The sequence below is a fragment of the Colias croceus genome, chromosome Z, assembly GCF_905220415.1.
Source record: "Colias croceus chromosome Z, ilColCroc2.1".
Taxonomy (NCBI): domain Eukaryota; kingdom Metazoa; phylum Arthropoda; class Insecta; order Lepidoptera; family Pieridae; genus Colias; species Colias croceus.
The window spans coordinates 8,374,208-8,397,384 of record NC_059568.1 but is presented as its reverse complement, the minus strand read 5'-3'; the positions used below and the strand labels follow the sequence as shown (position 1 = coordinate 8,397,384).

Below are 23,177 nucleotides of genomic sequence, written 5' to 3'. Positions count from 1 at the left end.
GGACGATATCACAGCCGTCATCTCCTTTGAGGAAGGTTCTTTGACCTCTGCTATCTTAAATTATGGATGTACCGCCCAAACGTTTTTAGTACAGTATAAGCTTCCGTGTTAACAAAAATTTAGTTCAGCGTTATCAAGCCGTTATTAAAATTAAACGATTACTAAGTAGTTAGGAAACTTAGAATTTATATTTATAACTTTTAAATATTCTTCCATCGCGATCGGTGTATATTTGACCAACACGTGTCTTGAACGTTTTCATGATTTCAATGTCATAGTTCATCTGTTTAGCTATATACCTTGTATATACCTATCATTTTTAATATGTATATTTTATTTATATTTCTCAATTTATCTATAACTTTTTAACTATTATTTTTATAAAGAGAGGTACTTAAGTACATAGAACAATATAAATATTCAACATTCACGATTTTTAACAGTTAACATAGTTTATCACAATATGACCTGTTCTATTGGCCTTTAATAATAATCAAAAGTATAGATAAAAGTGTACCTACTTTATTATAAGTTTATTTTTAAACCATTCATGATATTCATTAACTCGTTGCTAATAAAATTATTTGCTCAACATCATCGAGTAGGTATGTTGATTGGCAATGTGGAATCTTTTATTAATTATTCAAAATATTTTTTAACAATAAAAATGAGTAAATGTTTAAAGACGAGCTTCAAGGTCAAATATAGCATATTTATCTATCAAAATAAAATTAGGCGTGTGAACCACAGATGTCTGCCATTTGAAAACTAAGATAATTGGCCATCTGAACATCTTTAGACATGTGTTATTTTATTTTGTGGAGTTAAGTACCCACAATGTCAGGCAATGATTACAGTATATGTTTAAAATAGTTATTATGTAATTTGTTTGTTTTTGTTGTATTATATTTTCTGTTTTTACAGCGACTTCTTGAAATAAAGGGGATGAGGGAAACACTTATTTATAAATTTTATAAATAATAATCGTGTCCTTTTGTCTATAATATGAAAATTGCTTCTACTTGTATAATATAATAATTAAATAATTACAGTTATATAAACACTAGTGGTCCGCCCCGGCTTCGCCCGTGGTACATATTTCGCAATAAAAGGTAGCCTATGTCCTTTCTCGGGTATCAAAATATCTCCATACCAAATTTCATGCAAATTGGTTCAATAGTTTAGGCGTGATTGAGTAACAGACAGACAGACAGACAGAGTTACTTTCGCATTTATAATATTAGTATGGATAAATAAAGATAGATTAAAGGCATCCAATTCCAATTCAAAATAACGTACTTACATTATTAGGTATTTATGTACATTTCTGTAGAATTGAATATTTTTATAAGTGTTGTTCATCTTATTTTTGAAATATGTTCACAATATGTAGAAATCTTAGGTAGAAATATATAAAAAGTTTTATATTAATTACTTATAAAAAAGATAGAGGCCTCTAATTGCAATGCTAAAATTTTAATTACGATGTATTTGGTTCCTAATTCTGAGTGTGAAAAATAGAGGAAATTAGAATGATACAATATAAATTTAATATAGCCTTCAAAACAGTACCATTTGGCTCTTATTTTATCTACTTTTACGGCCATTATTCATTTTAGCAATTAACAACTTATTTTTACTACTTAACAATAATTTATTTACTGTTCAACTTCTTAATAATTTAATAATTTGATTTATGTAAGTACATACCAAGGAATTAATAATATAAATATAATCCTCTCAATTGAATAATTTAAGTTCACACGGTGACATGACTTCCAATTGTTTTTGTGCTAAAAACTTTACTTTGTTCATTTGTTTATTTAAAACAGCCTACAAGCTGTGCTACAAGGAACAATATCAGCATTTATCACCGCAGAACATATTATGGGCTTCATTAGGCTTTAAGGGTAGCGTATGCACAAAGGGCCCGACCACCAAATATGCAGCTATGAAAGAGAGAGACAGACAGCATCGGACAGTCGAGTATTGAATGACCTAATGCACGCGTCTGCGTCAGCTATGCGTCGGCGGTTCTTAATCACGAATATGTATGTCTATAGGTACACAATAATACAGGTATGCGCAATGCGCATGGCAATTGATCGTCATTATCAATTAAAAGTTTATTATTTACCAGAACTAAAATTAGATAGGTTTGCCATCCTTGTACTTCTATTTATGTATATGTAAAAAGGAATATTAGTCTTTAATAAAATCAAATACATCCCAGTCCCTTCAAAAATGACCGCACATGGTGGCATTCTGGCAGAAAACAAAAGCTCAGACCTTTTCAGGCCTGTTCACAAAAAACAGTCGCTATGAGGCCACCGCGCTGCGCTTAGAAATGCGTTCCGAAACTGGCTCAAAGAATATGTAATTAGAAAAAGAAGGACGAAGTATCTGACCCTTATTATAACGTCGAAAAACTAAAAAAAGCTAAATTATTATTGTAATATGTTTTTGTTGATCGCATGTGGTTTTTATGTTTTGAGTTTCTTGCCGGTTCTTCTCCATAGATCACTGCTTTCCGAATCGGTGGTAAATGTTAAAATAATTATGTAATGACTAATGACGATTCGAAAGTGCTACTAAATAGTAGTCTAATTGAATAAAGGAATGTTTGAGTTTGAGTTTGAGTTTGAATGATGGAATTTGGAACGGATTCATTGTTTGAGAGAAGAATCAAATTAATTTTGCTAGAATACAATTTTAGTGAAATTTATTCATAATATGTAGAAATATGGTTTTTATTTTTTACTAGCGTGGCACAATAACTAAAAGTGGGTCTTAGCCTCAGACAATTGCAGTCTCCGATTGACTCTACTTTATTACAATTTAATTAAAAAAATCTTGTCTTGGTATTGTATATGTTATTTATTTAGAATTAAATTTATATAATGTAACGAATAATAATTTAAATTAAATGAGTATAAAAGTTGAGATAACATAAATAACACTTTTGACAAGGAACTTCTTAAAATGGCCAATATTTTTTTCCCCTGCCTCTGTGAGGCAAGGGTCTGTTTGGTAATGAATAGTGGGCAGATCTGTGACGTAGTGTTGTGAAACAAGCTGAGCGTCAGTGCTCGGTCGGCCAGCACGCGCGTCGACGCGAGCTCCACGCGCTCTACAAGATGGCGCGGACTTTTATTTATATACACTTTCTAACGTTTATGGCGATCACATCGGCGCAGGATTACTACCACACACCCAGGATAGGATCGCAGAAACTCGCTTCGTGCTATAATAACGACGGACAGCCACAAGTGAGTGCAATCATTTTAAGTGGAGCTTTTAAAACTTTTACGTTCGTGTCCACATCTTGTACGATATTGTGCTTTAATTGTTAATCTATGATTTATTCTGTGATTCATTAGAAATAAGCGGTTAATGACCTTTTGACATTGTACGGTGGTAATTTTCGCACTTATTTCTGTAAAGTATGCCTGTTGCGATAATTGCAAAATTTACAAATTACCTGACACCAATATACAATCTGGGTTTCAATGTAAGAGTAGGTAGGTAGGTATTACTTAAATATCTCTGTAAAATGTTTTGAAAAAAAATACGCATAAATTATTGAAACTTGTTGACCTAACATACCTAGGTACTCTTTGTAAAATAGAGTTATAGAGTAATTATTATTATTATCTGTTTAATTATGTTTAATATTAAGATAATAATAGTAGTAGCTATTGGGTGCTGTAGATTATCTTGAGGTTATCGAAGTTAAGAACAATAAATGTTGTAAGTCCATTGATACATACAGAGTTCGTTTACTCTGGGCCCCTAATGTTTTGTTATCAGGGGCCGGCGGAACCGTCTTATCATCGCATCCGTTGTTCTTTCATTTATCATCGCATGTATCAAATATTGTAATGAAATTGAGTTTAACATCATTAAATCAAAGTCTGACACATGAGCTCCGCAAAATGTAAAATACCCGCAATTATACAAAAATATTTTCATAGACAAATTTCATATATTACCTATGATGTAGTCTTATTGAAGCTACAACAATAAATAAAAGAGTTTAAGCAACGTCTGGCTTGGCAATAAATTAGATGGGTAAATTTGTTTTTCTTATATAATATATTTCTACGGAATCCGCAGTGTCGTGAGACCGACTCGCGAGTTAAGTAACTCGCGTTTTTAAATAAACACGTGTACAGAAAGGTACAGAAGTATTGTCATCCTATGAGTACTGATTAAATCTACGATGAACCTTCCATTTATCTACTGATATTTACTGCCAGCCGCTTGCCCTGCTTAAAGATAAAATAAATCGAAGTTTTTCCTTTAAATCGTAACAAACTAATAATCGTTCCTCTTTATACTGTTACTTGTTAGTATAGAATATAATATCTGTTATTTTAAATCTGCGATGAAATTCATTTATCGGTGTAGGTTTTTGTAAACATTATCTTTTGTATCGATAAAAATAAATTTCACACTCTAATTAGGTCATAACTCGTACGTGATTCCATAGCCGTAAATACAATATTAAATTATGTATGTATGACTAATTTTTCTGGTCGTGTGAACCAGAGACATAAAATATATAAAAAGGACCAGTAAGGACGTAATAATCTGTCGTACCTATCTGCCAGACTCTCCGTTCCCGTTTTAGATGATATTTTTAATGAAAGTTCAAGGAAGTGCTATTTTGAAATTTTGATTATTTATTAAATAATTAAGTATAAATATTTAAATTTTATTTAGATAAAAATAAATACGATTATAATATTTATACTTAATAAAGCAAAAGACAAAATTTAACGTTAACTCTACATTCATGTTGTATATAAAAGGTATACTTTCAGCTAGGGCATAGAATTATTGGTTTATTTATTTTTATATCAAGAATTTTCAATTGATTATAAAACTATTCTGCGAATTTAAATCCTATCATTATCGAGTAGACTTCAGCTACGTTCTAGCGATGTGAATGTCCTGCAACACGCCTGCTATTTATAGTAAAACTATTTTGGAGGCAAATCCACCATATGGAACGAGATCGTAAACCAGTTTCCGTATTCTCTGTCAATCTCTGTGTGCGCATACATTATGTCATTATTCTTTTACATTATATTTATGAAAACAAAACAAAACTGATATTAGTCGGCATTTGCAAGCAACCCCATTCAATTTTTTTAACAATAGATGTGCTACGACAATAATCGCAGCAATTATTATCTACATTAGTGGCATATTTTAAAATAGAATGTCTAATCCTAACATAATCCTATGGAATGACAATAATCTGTAAAGAATTAAATTACTCTACAAAGAACGTTAAGTTGTTCTTAATTCGATCCATGTGCGAGGATATTTTTACATGTTTCCATAATGATATAACGGAAATATGCTAAAAATAATGTTACTGAGATAACATGCCTAATCTGTGACTACTTTACTCCATTGAGGATTTAAAATATTCATTCATTTTCTGCAATCGTGTATTCTTATCTGCAAGATAATAAAAGTATGAATTACCTCTAGAATAAGCTAGAAATATGAATTCACTGATTTTATACAAGTTTTTTAACACAATACGTAAACAATATGAATTATTCCAGAGATGTATACCAGAATTCGAAAATGCGGCTTTCATGGTTCAAATGGAAGCAACCAACACCTGCGGAGACAATGGTGTCAAGATGTATTGCATCCAAACATCTGCTGGCACATCTTCTAGGTAATTAGTGCAGAATAATATATTGACCTTATTTGTGTTCATCATTAGTTTTGTAACGAAGTAATGTAATTGAAGAAGAATATTTATGAAGTTTCCTTCCATTTTTTCAACAAACTTATACGTTTTAGGTCCTGTGATTATTGTCAATCAGGACAGTTTTCAAGTTACTACCTCACTGATTTACATTATGAGCAAGATAACCTGACTTGGTGGCAATCGGAAACTATGAAGGAAGGCATTCAATATCCCAATCAAGTGAATTTGACCTTACATTTGGGTAAGTGATGAACGAAGTACATTACATTACATTATAATACAATAAGTAGTTGTAACTAAAGTACTAATGCAGTCTTTTATTCTTTTGTTAGGCAAGGCATACGATATCACTTACGTTAGAATAGTATTCTATTCACCGAGGCCGCAGAGTTTTGCTATATATAAAAAATCTAGCGAGGATTCGGATTGGGAGCCTTATCAATATTTCAGGTTAGTTAGTATTTATTTTAATTTCATGAATATTAAATACAAAATAACATGACATAATAAACAAATCTTTACGCCACTAACTTCCTACTTCTTCAATTAGTGCATCATGCCGTGATACATACGGCGTCCAAGAACAGCGTGCCGCTGAAATGGGCGCAGAAACCAGAGCCCTGTGTACCAGTGAATATTCTGACATTTCTCCTCTATCTGGTGGAAATGTACTCTTCTCCACTCTCGAAGGAAGGCCCTCAGCTTATACTTTCGATAGTAGCCCGGAATTACAGGTAAGACAATTTGCAATTTACGTAGGTACCTACTATATACCGTGTTGTTTTCAACTTTTATCGAAATTTTTACGTATTTCAGGAATGGGTAACAGCGACAGATTTAAGGATTTCGCTCGATCGTTTGAATACTTTTGGTGACGAGATATTTGGCGATACTCAAGTGTTGCAATCCTACTGGTACGCCATAGCGGACGTCGCGGTCGGCGCTCGGTGTAAATGTAACGGTCACGCTTCGGTCTGTGACACTCATGAATTGTCGGATGGAAGCAGGGCCAGATACTGCAGGTGTGTATTGCTTAAATATCTAAGTAACACATGAAAAAGATGATAATCATCTGATTTTATTCATCCTTTGCCTTTGTAGATGCGAACACAACACAGCTGGCCGAGAGTGCGAGAGGTGCTTGGACTTCTACAACGACGCTCCGTGGGGCCGCGCTTCTCCGACTAACGTACATGAATGCAAAGGTATGCCTTTTGATTCCTACAAAATATGCGATTGTTTATGACTGCGAATTGATTTATCATTACAGGGTTTGAGAAATAAACACGATGATGAATATAGTTTTACCATCCTTAAGAGGCGGCTGAAAAGTTCATTTAGTTAAATATTAAAAACAACATTTTATTGTATATGTGTGTAATTTTATTTTGTTATTTATTGGAGTACTACGCACCAGCATTACTTACTGTATCGATAAATCTGATCTACGCAAACAATCTAGTGGGCTGCTTAAAATGCGCACCAGCTGCTTTACGATCCTGCTCCCGATGGCAGAAGATCTTCTGCATTGCGCACCTGCTATTTCTGTTGATAAAACTGGTCAATTTAAAAAGCCCCCCCCCCCCTCCCTCCCTCCGGAATGCATGCAGCCCGAGCATCCAGCACCAGCCACTCTTAATATAAATTGTCCTTTTTTTTTCTCTGTGTAAAACTTAGAGACGAAAATCTGATTATATACCTCTTAGTTTATGATGTTAGTTTCTCAAAAGTTATATTCGCATTGATATTTCTTTGACTCAAAATTTTGTGTTTATATATAACATGACAACAACAATTGCATCATAGTTCATACTTCCCACCAGTCAAGTGATTAAGCGCGAACTCTTTAACCAATGTATGTATGACCTTGCAAAACAAAATATATGAAACCAGAAAATGAACACCATGATTATTATTTATTAATAATATTTTTTTTGTATTGTAACTAGTTATTTTTTATCTTTGCGAAAATTCTTAATAACTGTGTCAGAAATATGTGAACTTTGAGCATTACATGTTATTTTCAGCGTGCAATTGCAATGGATTTTCAAACAAATGTTACTTCGATAAAGATTTATATGAACGGACTGGACACGGTGGTCACTGTATAGATTGTTCTGAAAACAGAGACGGTGCTAATTGTGAACGTTGTAAGGAGAACTACTTCCAAGGAACTGAAGATATCTGTATGCCTTGTAACTGCAACCCAACAGGTAAATAGCTTATTGGAACCGATTTATTTTCACCTAGGTACCACCTTTTGGACCCAGTCTAACTACATGCCCAGTCTAACTTAATGCTTATAACTAATTAAGAGACTCGAATTTAAAGAGTTAATTTTTTATAGGTTCACGTAGTCTTCAATGTAATTCGGAAGGTAAATGTCAGTGCAAACCTGGTGTTACCGGTGAAAAATGTGACGTCTGTGCACCAAATCACTACGATTTCACAAACCAAGGTTGCAAGCCTTGTGGTTGCAATGAGTCTGGATCCTATGCCAATAGTCCTCAATGTGACCCGATTACTGGTATTTGCCTCTGTAAGCAGAACGTGGAAGGGAAACAGTGTAGAGAGTAAGTTAAATATTGAAGCAAACAATTAAGTAATACCGTTTTTAACGATCTCTGCTAAAAAAAACTGACTTTAATGGTATTGACTATTAAAATACAGACCAACAAACTTGAATACGCTTGTAATAATATGTGATATTTTAATAAATGTAATGTTTGTAGATGTAAACCTGGATTTTTCAACTTAGACCTGGACAATGAGTTCGGTTGTACTCCCTGTTTCTGTTTTGGACATTCTTCGCAATGTAGCTCAGCACCTAAATATCAGGCACATGAGTTAAGTGCACACTTTATCAGAGATGCTGAAAAATGGTCTGCAGAAAATAGTGACAGAAAATCTTCGCAGCTCCAATTTAATGCTAACACCCAAAATATAGGTAAATAGAGCAAAAAATCGTTTTGTCACATTGTTCCTATAGTTGCGATTCTATTTTTATAAAATTTTCATTTATTAAAATTTATTTTTAGCCGTTTCGTCATTGGGTTCAGAAATTGTCTATTTCGTTGCTTCTAATCAATTTCTGGGAGATCAGAGATTGTCTTATAACCATGACCTTAAATTTACACTACGTTTGGGAGAAAACAGAGGTTACCCTTCGTCACAAGATATAATTCTTGAAGGTGCTCACAGTTCTATATCAATGAACATTTATGGCCAAAACAATCCGGAGCCTTCAGATCAGGTATATAATTTTCATTACTGCTCAGCGATTGACTCTAACTATATGCTTTAGCGATTGATAATAAATAAGAGCGAATTATATACTTTCAACCTTAAGCTTTTGGGAAGACATTACATTTTGTCGTGTTTCTTATAGGAACAAGAATACAAATTCAGACTACATGAAGATCCGAAATATGGCTGGACTCCAACGCTGTCTAACTTCGAGTTCATGTCGATTTTGCAAAATCTTACAGCAATTAAAATTAGAGGAACATATAATAAAGGTGGTCAGGGTTATCTCATGAACTTCAAGCTGGACACTGCAAAGATAGGACGTGAGAAAGGCTCCGATCCGGCAAATTGGGTTGAGAAGTGTTCTTGTCCTAAAGCTTACGTCGGAGATTACTGTGAGGAGTGCGCTCCTGGATTTAAACATGAACCGGCTAACGGTGGGCCTTACTCGACCTGTATTCCATGTGATTGTAATGGTCACGCTCATATTTGCGATACAGCAACTGGTGAGTATATTTTCACAGTATAAGTATACAAAAGTAAATATGCGGTTTTCTTTATTGTTTAATTTATTTCAGGTTTCTGTATTTGTAAGCATAATACAACTGGTAGTAACTGTGAATTGTGTGCAAAAGGATTTTATGGAAATGCTATAGCGGGCACACCCGATGATTGTAAGCCTTGTCCCTGTCCAAAGGACAGTGGCTGTATTCAACTGATGGACCAGAGCATAGTTTGTACGGATTGTCCTAATGGATATGCTGGTAAGAGTTTAGTTTACCTATAGTCATTATAAGGTTGCCGTACCTGAAGGACAGGACCCTACATTCCCCTTAAAAAGGAAAATAATCATTAAACGACAACAAAGCAAATATAATTAAAAATTTATAAATTCTGATTTTATGTAAGATTATTTTCGGTATTCATTATAGGAACCACTATTTTAAAATGATGGTAACTTATTTTCAAGTCAATTATATAGTTCATATAAAATTAACAGAGATATAAATAATATAAGGCGTGCACTTTTGGATTTTTACAAACGTTTTTCTTTTTTAGGACCAAGATGTGAAGTGTGTGCTGACGGACATTTCGGTGATCCAACTGGCCAATTTGGAGCTCCAAAAGAATGTGAAGAGTGTCTTTGTAATGGGAATGTAGATCCAAATGCAGTAGGAAACTGTAATAGAACTAGTGGTGAATGTCTTAAATGTATTTACAACACTGCAGGCGAACATTGTGACAAATGTTTAAGTGGTAAGTGTATCCCACCAAAAACATTTTCATGTAAAATGTTGCCAAGACGAGCCCGACTCGCACTGTCAAAAAGTTATCAGATCTCATGTAGAGCCAAGCTTCTAACACTACACGCCCTAACTCTACAAGGCCTAACTTCACAAACTCTACACCTTAGTCAAAATATGTGGCTTGGCCATTTCGCTACATTCACATCGGCGTAAGGTGAAAAATTAATTCACTGTTCATTACTTTTGTGTTATACAATAGTTCTTGTAGTAACGAACGGCCAAGCCACATATTTTGACTAAGGTGTAGAGTTTGTGAAGTTAGGCCTTGTAGAGTTAGGGCGTGTAGTGTTAGAAGCTTGGCTCTACATGAGATCTGATAACTTTTTGACAGTGCGAGTCGGGCTCGTCTTGGCAACATTTTACATGAAAATGTTTTTGGTGGGATTTCATTTCTTTTTGTAAGTTGTTAACAAATTTTTTTTTATTTTCTTCTTCTTTTTTTGGGGTGTATTTCTTGCACATCAGATACGCCTTTTTTATATCCCACTCTCTTGTCAAGGACATTTTTTTTATATTTAGCTACTGTGTAGACGTAAGAGGCAGGAGACGTTCGCAACACTTCTTTCTATTCATTCATATTTATATGATCTGATCTGAAGTATATGTCTCAATATATGTCGATTAAATTTTTAATTTTTTTTAACAAGGAGTACCTATACATATATATATCTAGGGGAACCAAGTTTTAGATTATTAGTAATTAGATTAGACCTCTAGCGTCATCAAAATTTAATTTAAAATTACAGGTCTCATACAAACTCCCATCCCCTAGTTTAAGGGGTTGGGGGATGAAAGTTACAAGTTTTATAATTTTTCTGTTGTTTGTGTGCTAATACTAGCTTATATACAAAATTTCAGCTTTCTAGGACATTAGGAAATACCTTAAGAATTTTGATGATCATCAGTGAGTCAGTGACGAAATTAGCGTTTTTTAGATATAAATAAAATCTGAAGTATAAAAGCTAATGTAATTAAAACTTAATATGTTCAATTAGTCCGCTATTGACAATATATCCCGAAAATTTTGTTGATCTAGCATAATCCAAACCCAAGTTATGAGGGTTCAAAAAAACGTCGAAGCGCTTCGAGAAAAGGTAGGTAGTGCCCGTGCGCTTCGCTTTCGCTTGGCTTGTCTTGGCGGGGGCACTACCGTGCCCCCAGATATTTATCAAAACAATTCTGTTTTACTTCCCGAGCAAATAAACAAATTACTATTATGTTGCTATTAATTTTCATTAAGGTTATTACGGAGACGCGCTAGATCAGAAGAAAAAAGGGGATTGTAGGCCGTGTGAATGTCATGAAGCTGGAACGATGGAGAGTCCCGAAGGCCCCCCACAATGTGATGGTCTAACCGGATTCTGCTCTTGTAGATCTCATGTTATAGGCAGAAATTGTGACAAGTGTGAGGTAATAAAAATAAAAATTATTTAATCTCAAAATTATACCGTTTAAAAAAAATTAACGTACTTCATTCAAATAAACATAATACAGGGTGTCTCAAAAGAAAGTTTATATTTTGTGGATGAATAAAAAAAAAAGTAAGCGGTGTATTGAAAAAATGTTTATTAATTATTAAAGTGCATAATATGGGAATTTATTTCTAAAAAATAATATCGTCCATATGCAGTCCATTGCGTTCACAGCACTCATTTAATCGAACAGTAAAATTACAGTACCTATTTATGACAGCTCGGCAGGTAGACACAGTGATGGCTGCCATTTCGTGCCGGATATTTTCTTTTAAATGCTCTAGAGAAGTTGGTTTGTTGGCATACACTTTAGATTTAAGATACCCCCACAAGAAATTATCAAGAATAGAAATTAGCGAGGAATTATTGGCCCTTACTTTTTCGAAGACGAAAGGGGGCGTGCAGTTACAGTAAATTCAGAGCGATGGTAGACGAGTTTTTAGTGCCTTCACTGCAAAACTTTCCTGGCTATAACCAGAGAACATGGTTGCAGCAAGACGGAGCTATATCACACACATCCAATATGTCTTAACCTCGAATTCATGAAATTATTCCGGGAAAATTGATCTCTAGGAGAGGTGATATAAATTGGCCTCCACGCAGCCCTGATTTAACTCCCATGGACTCTTTCTGGTGTCTTTATCTTAAATCTAAAGTGTATGCCAAAAAACCAACTTCTCTAGTGCATTTAAAAGAAAATATACGACACGAAATGGCAGCCATCACTGTGTCTACCTACCGAGCTGTCATAAATAATTTTAGTGTTCGATTAAATGAGTGCCGTGAACGCAATGGACTGCATTTGGACGATATTATTTTTAAGAAATAAATTCCCATATTATGCACTTTAATAATTAATAAACATTTTTTCAATACACCACTTACTTTTTTTTTTATTCATCGACAAAATATAAACTTTCTTTTGAGACACCCTGTATAATATTTACAATAGATTATAGAGCAGGCTCTACGTAAATAAAGTTTATAATCATTCGAGGTTTTATAGTAGTTTAGCTATTGAGGCATAGGTGTCACTACTAATGCAACTTGCAAGCTTTTTGGCGCCATACCATACTGTGGATATACCATAGGATACCAAGAGGTACTGACGTTGCACAAAAGATGGCGCATAATTAAAAATAGGCGTTCAGAGTACAGCATATTACGTTAATAATTAATTAAGTAGACTAGGATAAATATTGTTTTTACTTTTTATAGGATGGCTATTACAACATTAATTCTGGTGAAGGATGCAAGGCCTGTGATTGCAATCTCGAAGGTTCTTACAATGCTTCATGTCACCCCGCAACTGGACAATGTTACTGTAAACCTGGTATTGATGGGTAAATATCAATCTCTTGATTATATTAATTTATTGCTAAACAGCGGTGCCTCGCGGTTTTACCCGCGTAGCTCCGCTCCTGTTGGTCTTAGTGTGATGATATTATATAGCCTGTCTTGATAAATGGGCTATCTAACACCGAAATATTTTTTCTGTAACTAGTAGGTCCTGATATTACCGCGTTCAAACAAACAAACTCTTCAGCTTTATAATGTTAGTATAGATAGTATAGACCAGAGACTACTAAATTTGTTTTATTAGGATTCATTGCGACCGCTGCCGTGCGTATCACTACGGGTTCTCGACAGAAGGCTGTCGCGACTGTGACTGCGACGAGTGGGGATCAACAGACTACCAGTGTGATAAGTTTGGCCAATGCTCCTGCCAAGAGAACGTTGAAGGGCGCCGATGTGACAGGTGAGATTACTTTTATGAAAAACCTCAATAAAAATATATTTTATACTCTAATATTACAAAAAGGGTAGTATTTAAATGAGTGACTGTAAATTAAAATATTAAGTGAGTAAAATAATATGGACTTAAATTAAAATTAAAGATGTATGGAAAACAAAAAGCGACGTGCAGACGGTCAGGGATGTGAAGATTGTCCGCCATGCTATAATCTTGTTCAAGACGCGGTTAATCAACATAGGCAGCAACTTAAGGAATTAGATGATGTGAGTAGAATATTCTTTTGAATAGATTCTTTTATTTATGTTATAATAAAACTAATGGAATTTGTAAAATAATCATCAAATTAATTGTAGATCTTAGCGAAAATATCGAAAGCGCCAACAGTTGTTGAGAATGCCGATTTTGACAATGAATTACAACGAGTGAGACAAGAAATCGATAGGTTGGTGCAAGAAGCTCAAGATCAACTTGGAAATGGGCCTGGCACAAGCCTCACTCATAATTTGGCGGAGCTAGCTGATCGACTCTCAGATGTTAGGTAATTAAAATAAACACCGTACATAGATAATTTGAAAAATATCTGATTATATGTTTTGGAAAATTATAACATTTTCTTTTTCAGAAATATGCTTTACAAAATTGAGGACGAAAGTTACGAAGGTAATGAATCAGTTGAAAGAAGTAAGGGTAATGTATCGAAAGCTGAAGATACAATAGAAGCAGCACAGAAAGAAATCAACGTGAGGGTTTTTCATATTCATAGAGTACATTGTACTTTATTCTTTTCTGCTTGATTCGTTACTAAAAGACTATGTTTATATTCTTTAGAGTGCTTTGGAATATCTTGACGGCGAAGGTGCAGCTGCATTAGCTAAGGCACGAAACAGATCTGATCAATTTGGTAAGCAGTCAGTTGATATGTCTGCACTTGCTAAAGAATCCAGGCTCCTCGCAGAAAAATTAGAAAACGAGGCAAAGAATATCAGAGATATAGCGGAGAAGGCGTTCAACACTTCCATAGCAGCTAATCAAATCGCTAAAGATGGTATTACTAAACAAGCTAATATAAGGTTAGCAGATCTTTTACTTAACATTGATTAGAAGGAAAATTATAATATAATTGTATACTTACAAAGGTATTAATTTCAGTAATGAAGTACAAATGTTGGCGAATGAATTAAACGCAGCATCTGGGAAATTAAGTAGTCTTTCGGAACTTGCAGACCAAGCTCTTAAGCGAGCAAAGACCGTATACGAGGAAGCTTTAGGTCTTTACGCTGAAGTCAATACAACTTTATTACCAGACATAAAACTTAGCAAATTGCACCACGATTCGCTTGAAATGAATAAAACTGTAAGTATTTATTTATTCTTGGCTTTCATAATAAACATAACTTTCATTATGTTAACTTTCATTATTTAACTAAAATATCAATACCCAAAATAAGTATGTACCTATATTTTAACAACAAATACATCGAAAGAAGTTTTAAACATTACATTCTTACACTTATTTTAGATCGACGAAAAGTCCGCAGAATTAGACCAATTGATAGCAAATAATGAAGAAACTCTGCGGGCTATAGTAAACGCAGTTAATCAGGGCAGGAGTCTTTTAGATCAAGGTCAAAACCGACAGGACGAATTAAATGATCTTCTCGCAAGATTGGATGAATTGCAGGCTCAAGCGAAAAATGATGTTGAACTAACAAATGCAACGTTGAAGGACGCTAATGAAATATATCAAACATTAAAAGGTGACCTGAGTGTTTAGATTGTTGATATTGACGTTGTTTATCTACATTTTCTTATTTATCTTTACTTTTTAGTATTTGACTTTTTAATTAACCTTTAGACATCAAGGAAGTTTATAATAATCGAATCATTGCAGAATTCAGCGACCAAGTGACAGAATCTCGTCAACTTGCCGAACAAGCTGGATTAGATGTTCCAGAAGTTCAATCCAAGGTAGCCGCGGCTGAGGAAAGTATTTCAAGCATTACTGAAGAGTTGAACACCGCCAGTGACAAAGCTAAAGAAGCGAGAGACTTGGCGCAACAAGCTCAAAAAGAATATGCGGATAAAGCATCAGAGGTAAAGATAATAAATATAAAAATGACTCTTAATGTTATTGCAATAAGACGCAAGGTTCACACATTACCTACTACTTTTTTATAGGCAGCTCATGAAATAAGAAAGAAAGCATCGGCATCACGCACTGAAGCTGGTAAACTTAGGGACGAAGCTGAGAAACTATCCAGTAAGTATCAATAGAATTTTTAAATTTTATTTTTTTTTCTTAAACATTTAAAGTCTACATAAATAAAAAAAAAATATATTAATGTCTTTTTATTTAAGCTCGAGTTAAAGGAACAGCTCAACAAATAGAAGACTTAGAAAAGCAGGCCAAAGATAATATGCAACTCACTAAGGACGCGAAGATGAAGGTAATTAATTATTTATGGAAGGATTATTTGAGTAGGACTTTGCTGCTGTACAGAAAACAAATATTAAAACAACTTTACGATTACGTACTAACATTTATTTATTAATTTAGGTCGGACAAGCAGATACGGATGCAAGAGAGGCTGAAAAGCAAGTCACTAAAGGACTAGAAGATCTTAAAGTAATAATGGATGAATTGCAAAATTTACCAACACTGGATGACGAGGCGCTTGACAGATTACGTGAGTACACTTGCTGCGGTAACAGAATAAATAACATATTGTCCACTGCACATTTTCTCACATTTTGTAATAATGCAAAATGTACATTGCAGTTTGCACCACGAACACATACATTCAACTTTATATCGATATAAAAGTGTTATTGCACTTCATTATTAGAATAAATCATGAAATTTTTACGACTTAGATCCGTTCAACATCATATTTTTTTGTATTTACAGAACAAAGCCTTGACAACGCCGAACGAGCCCTTAAAGAACAAGATCTTGATGGAAAAATAAAGTCATTGGTTGAGGCTAAAAATAACCATCAAAGGTAATTATAACTGAATATATAAATTAGTAAACATATTTCCTTACCTTAGGCGTTTTTTGTTTTGCTCTTATCTTACTAAAATAATAATATTTAGTAGTCTTCTTACGAGTGTAAGAAATTTTGATTTAATTCATTATTTTTGCCAATAGGTGGATTAAACAGTATCAAGATGAACATGATCTACTTCGTGGGGAAGTGAACAACATTAAAGATATATTGGACCAACTTCCCGACGGTTGCTTCAAGAGGATCGTCCTTGAACCCACTGAGGGCCCGAGTAGACCAGTTAATTACAGATAAAACCGTATTATGTCATTTGTATAATTAAAATTGTTGACATGAAACATTCGATTGTTGGATTATTTTTAATGGACTATTATAAAAGTTGTTATAGTAAATAAATAAATGAAATAATTAACGATTTCCGGGATGAACTTATGTACATCTGCCTAAATTAGACATAAAATCCAGCAAAACTGTTAGTCAAGATTCAAACCTCACTCTTTGTACTTAAAGACTTAACTTCAACACACGAAGCCTCAGAGGCTAGAACCGATCGATATTCTGGTCAGCTTTAATCTGTTAATAATAATATTTATAAAGCATTTTTACACTTATTATACATGACGTCATAATATGTCTGAAAAATGTTTTTTTCAATTTTAATTTTTGTGACTTAAGCATATACCTATTGTAATGGAATGGACTTGTTTAACGCTTATCGTATTTAGATGTAAGTACATTGATTAAGGAGAAAGCATTTACTTATATATTAGGCATTTTTTTAATAATAGCAAAAAAGAATCAGTTGTTAGGTTTATAAATATATATGATATAATATGACACACAAGTATTACAACAAAATAGCTAACCATTATTATGTGCCCGTATCTGTTACAGTTATTTAGGTCAGTATAGACTTTAATTTCGCGCTTTCGTAGTTTCAACATTTTTGTACAGTTTACCTTAGTATCGTTCAAGGAAACGGAAGCAATAAGATTTTTGCAATTGTATGTACTTATCTAGACGGAATGACAATATGCCTTGTGTGTCATATTTACTTAAGTGGTACATTGTGTAAATACTTATAAATATCTACAATTAGTAAAAATGATGTGTTTTTAAATAGATTAAGGTCTTTTATAATATAAGAACCTTTTTATTATTTGGATCAAAATTATTCCTACACAAGTTTCGCCAAAGAAATAAATGGATGAATGTTAGAGTATTGAACAGCGCAATTTTTGTGACATCATGCATTTCACAGAGGTTTGTGCCTATTAGAGATTATTTATTTGTAATACAATTAATATGCCATTTATTTCGTGTTTTATTTTAATCATTTTTGTTATACCTAAGTGCTTAATTACAAGGAATAGTTTATATATTACGACTTCAGGTTTTATTTTGTATATAATAAAGATAAATAGTTTCAAATGATGTTTATATAGGTATGACAATATCAGTTAAACGATCGGGCGTGAAATGAGCTTGTGGTATGGTGGACGCACGTGGAGCTTAGCTGCAAAAAGGCTTATCTTTAAATAATTCGTTAAATAAAATAATAGTAAGTACCTAACAACTCATCAATCAACATCCTTACATTACAAGCAAAATCTTGCTCTAATATTGATTTTATATCACTAAACGCTATTTTAAAATTCTTCATTTTTTTTAATTAAACTTAGGTATTTGCACGTGTAAAACGAAAAGACGTTAAATGTCGATTACGTTTTACATAGAAGGCTACAGGCAAACCTTAATGGTTCGCAGATATAAGGCGTTACCACGCGGGAAATCATGCTGGTAGCGAATAGCGGTAGTAATAACAATGTGCTTTCAATGTGCAAGTAGTTGAGCTCTGGGCTGAGCAGTGCGTGTGTGTGCGTTCATACAAGGGTGAGAATTCTTTAGGAAAGTGTGACCACAGCTTGCTGGGTTAGTACCTTTTTAGGGAACCTTTATACATTTTTAGGGAAAAAGATAGTTTATAAAGTTACAGTAGGAGTTAGAACTAGTGAATGTGTTTCTATATAAAATTCAGTTCCAACAAGATATAAGTAGACAAAGTATAATTTATGAAAAAGGTCTAAGTTGTTTATACTAATTTCCATGCATCTCTCTTCTTTCTTCTTCTCACAAAACAGCATTATTGTTCCAGGATCACATGGATTATTATTTATATAATTGTGTATAAATCAATAAAAATATCCCTAAAAAGCTATATAATAAGCATACTTTCTATTTTCTATACTATACAAAGAAGACTTTCCCCTATAAATATGCAGCAGTATTTATAAATACCGGCATAGTTCCGAAATTACCTAAAAATTGAGTGTTCAAAATTGAGCTGCGACAAAATGGGAATAAGTTTAAAATATGGACACACTACTCGGGTGATATGCAAACGGTACAGCTCCCGTGAGCCGCACAATTTATGGCAAACATTCTACTGAATTTTGTTTTGTTTTTTTGAAAAGTAACGCGCTTTACATGTATCTCTCTTGCCATATTACTGATATTTACATAATATGAAATATTTTTGCGAAAACCTACGCTATCCTCTTTAGGAGCAACAATGTAAGTTGTTTGAATTTGCATTACCTTTGTTATTATAGATTTTATTTTGGATTTTTCAACCGTACAGCTACATCATTAATGTAATATTAACTAAGTACCTAATGTGATTATCTTGTTTCAAATTATTTTAATCGTCAATATATGTATTTTAATTTCACCTCCAAACTTAATAAATTAAAAAAAAAATCCTTAAAAAGCAATAAGTTACCTACAACTGTTTTATATTAATAAAAATATCTAATAATAGTACGTATTAGAAAGCAGTGAAGCAATTACTTATAACAAAATTAGCAGGACGCGAGCAATTCCACGTAACTCGCAAAAGCAATTCTTCTTGCAAAACCTTAAGTAGTTGTTAACAAAACGAATTTACAGCGAGGAAATTAGTGAATATCTCACTGTCGGAGGGCTTGGGTTTTCGAAATACGGCGATCAACTAAAACTAAATAAATGACCGAAAAAGTCGTCCGAATGACCATCGTACTGAGACCCACAGCGGCGGTTCTGAGCGCCCTCTTCACCACCCGCTCCATGAATATAAAAAGGGGAGAGTGATATCATCACGCGTTGGTCGTTTCCACTGGAAAAACTGGGATAATCCGAAAAGTTTCCTTAATTAGTTTCGTACCAAACTACATCCCAGAACGAATTAAGCCTATACTGAAATAAATTTGAATGAATTTTCTGTTGCACTGGTTAGCTAACTAAAATTTGTTGATCTACTCATCTAATATTTTATTGATGCATTAAAAAAAAATTTATAGCTCTTAGCAGCATTCATTACAAAATCGTAGTGTTTTAGATACAGTGATATCAAACCTTTTGAAAATACTTACCTACAACTAGATTTCCCCGTGCAGCATCAACAAACCCATAGGTAGTAGACGACCCTTAGTAGACCCGGTTGCAACGATATGTAATATTCGGTAATATTATTAATAATGGTAATTATTCGGTTTAACACTAGGTTCTCGAAGTAGAGTGAGAGCAGTTCATTAGGTGTTATGGATTTATTTGAATTAACAAATATTTTTCAGACTTTGACAACCAATATTGATAAAGTTAGCTGATATCTTAACTCTAGTTATATAGTTGAAAAAAAGACCTCCAGAAAATTCCCATTTTAATATATATCGCGCACCTAACGGTATCCATTAAAGTATGGATTTCGTAAAAGTTAAAAAATAAATACGAATTTAATGACTCTACATACATATTTATACGTATATATAGTGTAGAGACATAGGCAACAATTCTGATGATTATAACGACACGTCATAAGTGAAAATCCCTCTAACGGTTTGGGCTGTAAGACGTGCCAAATAACATTACATAAATGTAAAAGAACATTCACATGCTCACATACATACATTTGAATAATAAAACCCTCCTTCTTTTGCAGTCTGGTAAAAATTAAATTATTGATTTATAATAGACAAAGACGCAGACAGCAGTCATTTTGCAATAAGTTTATTCAGTTCATAAATGCAACAAAAAAATAACGGAGCCATTACCAATCTTTAAGAAGGGAAATAAGTTTAAATTAAGCAATTTCACCCTTCCAAAATTACACGAAATTTTTAAAACCTTTTCAGCTAATAAAATAGCGAATAAATTTCTCAATTTTCGCACGAATGGACATTATTCGAGTCTTGTTTAATTTGGACTTAAAAAAATTAATTAGCCGGGGACGCTCTAATGAAACCGAAGACGGGGGAAAACTCTCTAAGTTGCCTTCAAGTGTCGTAAAAAGATGGTAATTTTTAATTTTTTTACTTCTCACGCAATAAAATTCGTCTCCGTGTGGGAATACTTTTGCTGCTTTATCGAAGTTTTTACGAGTTTAAATTGAAGGGGAATAGTTAATTACTTTTTAACCTGAATTGGCCTGAGATGTACATTGTACATGTAAATATAGAAACAATAGGTAAAATCATAGACGTTAAAACCTATTATGTAAATATAATTTCGTATGTCGATTGTTACGTTTCCTATGTTTCTCTATTTTATATGTAGACCCGTCCATCAGTGACCATCACGTGCCTTGTTATCTACATCCCACGTTCTGCGTAAAATATAAGCAGAATGTTAGGTAACTTTTCTGCAATAAGTAATATACTTATCTAACTATATTTTTAAACTTATCTTTATCTATAATTGTATTATAGATAATACATATTTTATTAAGAATTTATTGATAATGTGTTTGAGATATAGCCACGTTGTATGAATCTTTGTCTCTACACCATATTTTATTTACTTATGTGATATAACTTACGTACATACATAACATACAGTTACATATCAGCTGTAGAAATACTTGCTTTTGCTCGTGGAGTCTATCGTATCTTAATAAATAATTATAATTAACTCTATTTTATTAAATTATACAATATATTAAATAGGTACTTACCATAGGTACTTACTAAATACCGTTCTACTTTCATTTTAAAATTCTCTTATATGATTCGATCTATAGATAGGTATGCATGTATAGTGAACGTAGCGATGTGCAATTGTAATGACCAATGTACTTTACTGTATTTTGCACATCATTACAAACACTAACGATTTCAATTCGTGTGAAAATTACGTAATTTGAATTTACTATAACTTTTAAATATTCCTATCTATTTAGTTCCCTAAAACATATAACTAACAAATTATAGTACCTAATAGGAAAGCTCAGATCTCGTTAAAGCTGCTAGGCAGAGATTTCGCAGTATAGGTCGGTTTATAAGGAAAATATCTCCGTAGGCAGCCTCTTCGGAGTAAGTAGTTCCTTTCGGAGCGGGCTATTGTTCCTCCGTCCGCTACCTCCTTTGTCTTCGAGTTAGCTTTGTAAGATTGTTTCCACTTCCGCCAACTGTATTAGCTCGGTTTCCCATTATTATACTAAATTAGTTTACAATTCAGTCAACGTTTACATACCTCATTGCTTGCAAGAGATAATGAATGTTATGAATGGACAATAAAAACGAATGCACGTTTATTAATAAGGTATTCCCATTGAACGTTAAAGAGCAAATTATTACTTTAATTTAATTTCGACACAATACGAAGAGAAATCCGCAACGTAAGGTGTTTCAATAAAAGGGTACTTAAATCAAAAATTATTAACAACGTTTATTTGATAATATATGTAGGTGCGGGTAACAGTATTTCTTCGGACACTACATTTAACAATAACGGTGATTTAGTGACACCCTAGCGAAATTTAGGGTTCCCCAGGCTACATGGACACCCCACGCGGTTTGAATTGATTTATTTATAGCCCGCCGTGTGTTTCGATATTGTATCAGGTATACCGTTTAGCCGGTCAGTGTATTTGGATTTTCTTTTTAAGATCGAAAATATATTAATTTAGGAGGCCATAAAATCTTTCTGCAAAGATAAGGTAAAGTTGGAAAACAAACTTTTATGAAAAAGAAATTCAGTTGAATATTCGAAATCATATTATTCATGTATTCGTTATTATTAGTGTTTATTAATATTCAATATATATAAAAAAGATAATAATTCATAAACTAAGTATAGGTACACAGGTATCGGTACGTATAAATTCACATTATAATAATATAATACAATCATTTAGTTTTAAATTCAATTACATCTGTGAAAAGACTTTTTATTAAACAAAAAAACAATGTTTAAAAATCATTTTTTCCGAACAAGTGGAACCAATCGATTGTTAGCTCTATTACACGCGCTCAAGTATCCATAAACTCCTTTAGCCAGGCAAATCAGTCCGAGTAAAGCAAACATTCATCCAATTAGAACGTTAAACCAACAGTTTGATTAGCCAAATATTGTTTGTGTTACACAATACAAGACCAATCTCTATACATCTAATATTAGGCAGCAACAATCATGGAACATAGGGGAGAATCTGCCTCCGGTGGCGGCTTGTTTAAACACGGTTCTGCCTCCATCTCTACTGCAGACCTTATCTGTGTAAATACGGACCAGCCAACAACACGAGCTCTTTATATTCACCCGATACCTAGAAGTGTTGCTTTCTTATCGGACATATGTATTGAAACTTTGTGATTCGCTATATGGTCAATTAAGCACTAT

At 33.4% G+C, this 23,177-nt stretch overlaps 1 protein-coding gene across 1 annotated transcript; it reads left to right on the top strand.

Moving 5' to 3' along the window:
- The first annotated feature begins 3,096 nt into the window (after nucleotides 1–3,096).
- Nucleotides 3,097–17,841, top strand: LOC123705158 (laminin subunit gamma-1). The gene is made up of 29 exons (XM_045653819.1): nucleotides 3,097–3,269; nucleotides 5,583–5,701; nucleotides 5,830–5,978; nucleotides 6,070–6,187; nucleotides 6,288–6,471; nucleotides 6,554–6,759; nucleotides 6,839–6,942; nucleotides 7,765–7,950; nucleotides 8,085–8,310; nucleotides 8,470–8,684; nucleotides 8,776–8,990; nucleotides 9,126–9,489; nucleotides 9,562–9,747; nucleotides 10,043–10,240; nucleotides 11,531–11,700; nucleotides 12,981–13,105; nucleotides 13,366–13,521; nucleotides 13,661–13,781; nucleotides 13,872–14,056; nucleotides 14,141–14,258; nucleotides 14,347–14,588; nucleotides 14,668–14,872; nucleotides 15,038–15,275; nucleotides 15,410–15,612; nucleotides 15,697–15,778; nucleotides 15,877–15,965; nucleotides 16,076–16,205; nucleotides 16,427–16,520; nucleotides 16,670–17,841. Exons 1-29 carry the CDS (start codon nucleotides 3,138–3,140, stop codon nucleotides 16,818–16,820), a joined length of 4,911 nt encoding a protein of 1,636 aa, XP_045509775.1. The 5' UTR covers nucleotides 3,097–3,137; the 3' UTR covers nucleotides 16,821–17,841.
- Nucleotides 17,842–23,177: the final 5,336 nt, after the last annotated feature.

Excerpts from the sequence above, each read along its gene's own strand:
- LOC123705158 (XM_045653819.1), top strand. The coding sequence starts at position 3,138 with ATGGCGCGGACTTTTATTTATATACACTTTCTAACGTTTATGGCGATC. Across the intron at positions 6,188-6,287 it reads GAGCCTTATCAATATTTCAG|TGCATCATGCCGTGATACAT; the intron begins GTTAGTTAGTAT and ends TTCTTCAATTAG. Across the intron at positions 8,991-9,125 it reads ATCCGGAGCCTTCAGATCAG|GAACAAGAATACAAATTCAG; the intron begins GTATATAATTTT and ends TGTTTCTTATAG.